This window comes from Nansenia antarctica (assembly GCF_963989245.1).
Source record: "Nansenia antarctica genome assembly, chromosome: 7".
NCBI lineage: Eukaryota > Metazoa > Chordata > Actinopteri > Argentiniformes > Microstomatidae > Nansenia > Nansenia antarctica.
Genome location: NC_137677.1, coordinates 59,812,379 through 59,819,878, shown reverse-complemented (window position 1 = coordinate 59,819,878; position 7,500 = coordinate 59,812,379). Strand labels below are relative to the sequence as shown.

The following is a 7,500-nucleotide window of genomic DNA, read 5'->3' as shown; positions in this document are numbered from 1 at the left end:
CTCGTCCTTCTTCTCTCCTCAATAAATGCATATAGTGCTGCAGCCAGAGCCTGGGCCGGAGCCTGGGCCAGTGAGCCCAGATTTGCATAATGAATAATTAGTTAATGCAGAGTAGCTGCTGCCATCAAGAACTGCTGAACTCAGCCCCCCCCGCCCCCCCATGCATAGTAACTCTGCCCCCGCCATGTGGCCCAGCCTCCCCCACCTCCTGTTGACACCCAGCTCGGTCAAGCATTAAATATTCACCACTTGCTAAGCTTCCCACCTGTCCCTTAATTCAGTAAACGGCGACAGTATGCTATCCTGGTCAGATCCCGCAGATGAATTTTTCACAAGAGCCAACAGGCCTTGAGGCGTGTTCTGGCCTTCTTCATTTTCTCCAAGGGAGGAGGAGGAGGAGGAGGAGGAGGAGGAGGATGATGATGATGATGATGATGAACATGAAGTGGAAGATTGGTAGTGGTGGCATAGTGGATAATAGTGAGTTGGACTGGTGATTGGAAGGTCATGAGATCAAATTCCACCTGGGAACACACGCCACTAGTGTGCCCTTGAGTCACTACGGCACTTAGCGCTATCTTAAAAAATTAAGATGGATCAATCTTCTTTTAGCCCGTTCAGAAAAAGCTGAGGCTGAAACTGAGAGAGCAGAGAGGAGAGATAATTGCTCTGATCCACTCAGCCCGGATCCAAGACCCCGGAGGGATGGGCCTAGAGGGGGATACTTTCAGGGCTGCTGCTCGGCACACGTGCATCATGCGCTGTACGTAGGGCCCAGAGGGGGATAATGCTCATCATCATAATCATAACGATGAATTATTTAAATGATCCATTTAGCGCTAGCATCCTCGCCCCCCCCCCCCCCCCCCATCCCCCTACCCGCTTTCCTCACCCAAATGACCTCCCAGGAGGCCCAGGCGGAGGGAGACATGGAGCGTACGAATGAGTGAGCAGCAGGGGATGGTAGAGAGAGAGAGGTAAACGGGAGGATGTAAAAAAAAAAAAAAAAAAAGGCCCCAAAAAAGAAAGTTGACAGAAATGCAATCATCATTACAATCATCCCATAAGAAGGTTGCAGAGGAACAAGAGAGAACTGCGATGACGAAGGACACTCAGATGGAGCACAATATTGCTGATCTTCTGCGTGTCCTAAGAAAGTCAGAGCTTGAGATAAGGATGGGTGAAACGGGGTGCTGAGTGGCGTGGCACACTAATGCGTATACCACATAATCGGGTGCTATCATAATAAAGGTTCCTGGTTCGATTCCGACCCTTGATATATCTTGCTTAGGTGACTCAGTTCTGTCAGGTGACTCTCTAGTGGGTGACGGATGGGTGTAAGGTGGGTGAGAGATGAACGGCAACGATTAAACATAGAGAGAGAAACTTCCGATCATGACCAATGCTTTGGTTGGAAGAGGGGTGTGATTAATAGGCTATTTTATAATAACTTACAGACCATATTTTTCTTTTCAAGGCAGTTTGAGTTCTTGGGTGGTTTAATTGCTAGTTTTATGAATATCAAAAGGCAATTACGTACTGTAAGACTTTCAGGAAATGATTAGAAAGAGAATAATATACAAGACAAGGCAGGAAAAGGGATCAGTGATGAAAAACGCCCCTGACTATAATGTGCGTGCGTGTCTGCATATGTATGCGTGGGTGCGTGTCTACTCAGACTTTTGTGAACAGTGTGGGTTGCCTTAATAGGCAGCACCCAGCTCATTTAGATTAGAACCATCGAACAGAACTGAGTCACAGTTGATTGCAGCAACAGCTTCAGTGAGGTGGACCAGTGGGTCCACAAAAACTCCTAATTACCGCATCATACACACAGTACAAGCCAAAGGTTTGGACACACTTTCCCATTCAATTGTCTCCAAACTTTTGACTGGTACTGTATGTGCCTGCCTGCTCACTGTGAAATAACGATAGCTGCTGAGTGCAATTGTCCTCACTCCTCAAACTAGTGTGGAGAGATGGTGGCTATATATGGAGGAGTTGATGGGGGGGGGGGGGGGGGGAGAAGTCTGTTTTAGTTATGTGTGCTCCTGTTGGGTTTTTGGGTCACTAATGAGAAGCACATCCGCAGCAGAGTCAGTGATGCCCTGTCACTGTTACATAAGGATGATGTGATTTATTAGGAGGAGCATCACGCAGTCAATGGGCTGTAAAAAAATCTACTCTGCTCCAACAGTGAAATCATGCCTGTGTGGTTCCAGGTTTTGGGAAGGTTCACGTACAGGACAGTTATGATGCAAAACACATTGACTCTCTAAAATGTGGCAGCAGTCCGCTCCCTGCGTACGCATTGGAAGACTGATGGTGAAGGTGGTTTTACTGTGGTTTTAAAGAGCGGGGTTTCGGTACTGTACCGCACGGGCATCCATCACGTTACACTTGGTTACGAATTTGATAAAAGAGAGCGAGTCTCCCCCCCCCCCCCCTCCTGGAAACCTCCACCTCGGTCACGCCAGATTAATTCAATCAGCCAATGACAAGTGGGCAGAAGCTGTCACACTAGTCAAACGGGCCTGCTGAGACAAAGCCAACCTGACAACTGAAAAGTCATAAACAACCAAAGCATCAATCTGGTACTTGTTCATCCTGACTGGCTCGGCCCCGCCTCCACCATTTCTTATTATCCTCCTCTCTCCGGGAGGAGGAATTCTGTTTGCCAACCCAAAGGGAGATTTAAACCGATTCCTGCATATCTTCTGATTGCTTCCTTCTCCCAGGAATGGGGTTGGTATGTGTGTAGGGGCGGCAGTGGGACGTCCACTTCACTCTCCTATGAGGGTAATGAATCAGGAAGGGGGCTCAGTGTTGTCGGCCACACAAAGCGCCGCTCTGAATGGAGGCAGAGGCTCCACTTGACATTTCTCTCCCTGCTGCCGTCATTGCAACATGCTATAGGTCAGCTTTTCTCTTGGACCGGCGGGAGGTCGTCGAGTCCGAGGTGCCGCAGGTGTGTCTACCTGCACCCAACTGCTGTGCTTGCTCCGATATATAGATTTCACATTCTACCTGTCCTGCACTGTTTCACCAACTATGGTGGTGGATGTGTAACCAGACCAGCACAGTATACATGAGCTTGGCTCGGGTCATGCCTGGTTCGGTTCAAGCTTGGCTCTGGAGTGTGGTTAGGGTACTGGTCCGTTTACGTTTTAGACATTTAGCAGACGCACTTTATCCAAAGGTACTTTCAACAAATACATTTGGCTAAGTAAGTGAATCATCAATCCAACAGTCGTAATAAGAAAAAGTAATCTATGCCAAAAACCAGGGGCCATTGGCAGCTACAGTGCTAGAAGGGAGAATTTCTTTTTTTTACATTTATAGTAGAGAAACTGTAGGTACAGTGGTTAGTGGGGTTGAGGAGGTCTTTAGGAGGGACAGTTAAGATGTAGCCTGAAGAGATGGGTCTTCAATCTAAGGCGGAAGATAGGTAGTGACTGCAGTCCTGACAGCAGTGGTCCACGTCTGCCTCCTGTGCTACAAAGCTCCTCTTCCTCACATCCTGATCCACATGCTCTGCTCTAAGCCAATACCACTGCCTGGTACATCTGAAATTGATCCAGGCCAATACCTCTGAAGAAACCCATGGATCAATTTCCGCTAAGTGATTGATGTTGTAGTAGTAATGAAACAAAAAGGGGTTTTAAATGAACAGAGAAACAACAGGAGACCAAGCTTTGCTATTAGCATACTTGTTATTGTGGGAAACCCCCCACTGCATTATAGTGGTGTTGTTGTTTAACATCATTCTCTGGTGCACCCCCCCCCCCTCCCCCTCACCCAGACACAACTAGGCCCTCTGTGTCCAGTCATTATTCAGGAGAAGGATCCAGCTGCTAAATATACATGTTTAATTAAAACCACACAGCAGCATGCCTGTCTGGCTGGATCAGCTTAGAGGAGCAGACAGTAATAGAACTAAAGAAAAGCATACGGCCAAGACTAGACTTTAGCCTTTTCATTGTGTTCAGCACTTTCAGTTTGTTTTTTAATTGCATGTTTTGTGATGTTGTGAACCATTAGCGTTTCGCAAGGTTATCGAAACATTTTTGATGATCGAGGCTTGATTGATTTGATTTGATATTAGCTAAAATAGTTTTCTGGGGATATTTTCCAATATCTTAACATTACGCACAATTAAACATTACATACCATTACATAGAAGGCATCCAGTGGTGTCTTTATGCATTTTCACTTGATAATAGTTATGTCATCAAACCAGATGATTACCCCCAACTGTTTCGATTAAAGGGAGCGGATGCTGCTGCGATGAGTCACTCAGTACTGTAGAAGCCCCACGTGGAATCTCGACAGGGACACACGGAGAGGAGAGGGGAACCTCACACCTCTGCAGTCTTGTTAAGATAAGAGTGAAATTATTTGCACTATTAACGAGTAAATTAGAATAAGAAGAAGAATTGACCCGTGTATTATGGAGGTCGAGTACTTTCAACTGGCTGCAAAAGTAAATTTGGTCCATTCGTCACTTGAGATTGGGTCTGATATTGAGACATATAATTATTATAATTATTATGCCTGATTTCAAATTTCCTCATGTTTTAATTTATTTTTTATGAATAATAATTGGACAGTTAACACATAACGTTATATGTATAACATATAGCGCTGATGTATGCATCATTAAATAACCATTAATTAAAATACATATGCCATATAAGTAGGCTAACCCACACATTTCCTCATGTTAATTTATTTTTATGAATAATAATTGGACAGTTAACACATAACGTTATATGTATAACATATAGCGCTGATGTATGCATCATTAAATAACCATATACCATTAATTAAAATACATATGCCATAGAAGTACTAGGCTAACCCACAGAGGGACAGGGGTCGTGCGTAAACGTACCTATGACCAGCCAAAGCAGCGCTTGTTTCGACAACACTTGCGCGCCGTCCCTTGCCATCTTCTTCCAAACTAAAGTCCTGTTGGAGAAGTTCTACAAACGTTCTTCAGATGTGTAAAACCGTGGATGGAGTCTCAGAAGTGTCCTCCCTGATGTATCCGACGTAAGGTTGAGGCTCTCCTGGGTTAGATAAAGTGGCACCGAAGACAAATCCATAAGCGAGCTCCTCCGCTGTCCTTCAGTCAATTATAACAGCAGCTCAACTATCGTCACGCCACCGTCAATATCACCTTGCGCAAAAAAAACAAAACTCGAGGGATGTGTCGGGAGTTCCACCTATGAATTCCCAGTCAGTTTTCTTTATATGAGAGATCCGTTTTCATTTAAGATACTTAATCTCCGACATTGCGCCTTGTCAAGTTAGAGCGGCAAAGGTGCATTGCAGGTGCAATTCCAAGTCCAAACGTTGTGCAATATTATGCGTAACACACAAGTCCTTCTGGCGACTCCAGTCGTGCGCGTATTGCGCGGAACAACGAGACGCACTGGACTCTCCTGTAATGACAAACACAGTGTGAGTGAAGCCCTGGGAGGCAAACCAACATGTAGGCTATTCTGAGGTTAGGGACAATCATCGGAGGAGGGACTACATACATACATACATACATACATACATACATACATACATACATGCCTATACATTTTTACTCTACCGCATTGCAGAAGCATCTACAGTATAGTACTGGCTGGACAATGCACTTTACGCTTTTAAAATTAATAAACAACGGCTATGTTTCAAACGAAATGAATCTGCAAGTGTTTTAAAATAAAACGAATAAAAAAGTTATACCCAATAAGACATTGTTCAACCGGATGGATATCAAATGGAAAGAATTAGCTCTCGCACTTATGAAGCTTTCAAAATATATGTATTATGAAATATAAAAGTTAAATCCCACGTGCGAAATGTAGCCTACTGAATCACAATGATAAAGCGATGAGCAAAACACCGCCTAATAGCGCCATCTAGTGTTAAAATATGGCAGTGCAGAATTGCAACTCATGTAGTCCTAGTACAGTAAATCTGTCAGGCATTTCTCAATAAGGCTTCTAGAAACGCGACTCCTCCTCCGTCCTCCTTTGATATTCTCCTCCAAATATTTTTGGAGAGGACATGAAAGGGCCACTGTGGTGCTCTGCTCATAACCAATGCCTGTTATAAGAGTAGATGCAAAGTGGGATCCTTGGGACGACCCTTGGGGAGTTTTTAAATCTTAACTTCAGGGGTGACGTCAGAGTTGGCTCGTCACAAGTACCCCATTTACCATCATGCTCATGATCAAGTTATTTATAATTAGTTTTCTGATTAAAGACTGGAACCTTCTTTCTAAATGGGCAGTGGGGTTATGTACGCAGCAGCAAAAGGAAATGGACAATCATGTGTTGTTGATGCAGCATTATAGGTCATGCAAGCCAAGATTTTATTTTATTAGTGACCGAATAGAATTCCCTGTAGAAATAAAATAAATCACGGAGATGCAAAGGTGACTTTCTTTCTTTTTATGACTTTTTATTTTAGAGAACCTACTACTACATTGTACAAAATTCCTACCGGCATCGACTACTACACATCCTTCAAAAGTAATGATCAATGTACATACATGATACAGATCTGTGTGGTGTGACGTCTAAAGCGGTCATTACATCTACAGTACACTTAAATATACAGTGTGGATAAGGGGTGCTCTTACAAAAAGAGGAATAAATTAACGTTTGAGAGCTACAGCAAAATTGCACTTACACGGTGAAGCATCATTCTACCGGCAGAGAAACGGATACATGTGTGTTATAGTTAACTAAAGAAACTCTCACCTCAGATATGGAAGTCTAGAAAGGTCTGAGTACGGTACATACTGTGGACCACTCGGGTCCTCTACCATGTCTGATGCAGATATAGTTAATTTCAATGACAGAGAAGTGTTCTTGCCAGGCAAATCAGTGTACACAATTCATTCATACAGCAAAATACAAAATACATGATATAGAATACTACAAAGCTTAGCTGAGTGGTTCCTTTAAGTATTCCAGAAACATAAAATCAATTATCATCATCAAAAGACCATCAAACATGTTATCTGAGACGAAACAAAAACAGAGAGAGCGTATCACCCATTTTTCTAAAGTCTCTCCAGCTTTCCGCAGCTGATCAGCTAAGCGCAATGACATGGTGAAGTTTCACAGCTCCATTTTTTAAAAAATCCGTAAAATTCAGGCTAAAACTCTGCATTTTATGCTACCTCAATGGCCCATAAGTCTGCCCGGAAAAATAATAGACTTCTGATGTACGTATAGCCTACAGAGGTGACATAACATAACTGATATTTAAAAATACATTTTCAATCACATCTTCTGTCAATCGACAGGAACACTGTCTGTCTGATCGGTACCAGAGATGACTGACGCACTGTGATTGACAGGAGTGTGGAGAAAGCAGGTGACATTTTCCTTTATTTCATATTATACAATCTAAGCAGCAGTGGAGGTAGAACATCAGAGGACGGGGCTCATTGTAAAGGCATGAGAATGGCATCAAACATGGACAAAAAAA

The 7,500-nt window shown here is 43.6% G+C and overlaps 1 protein-coding gene across 1 annotated transcript in view; it reads right to left on the bottom strand.

Moving 5' to 3' along the window:
• ramp1 (receptor activity modifying protein 1) overlaps positions 1–4,952 on the bottom strand; it is a gene marked incomplete at both ends in the record, with an annotated part of 38,383 nt that extends 33,431 nt beyond the window's left edge. Inside the window, one exon of the mRNA XM_080536975.1 lies at positions 4,895–4,952. Coding sequence (XP_080393101.1) covers positions 4,895–4,952 — 58 coding nt within the window. The remainder of the gene's footprint in view (positions 1–4,894) is intronic.
• Between the last annotated feature and the right edge of the window lie 2,548 nt (positions 4,953–7,500).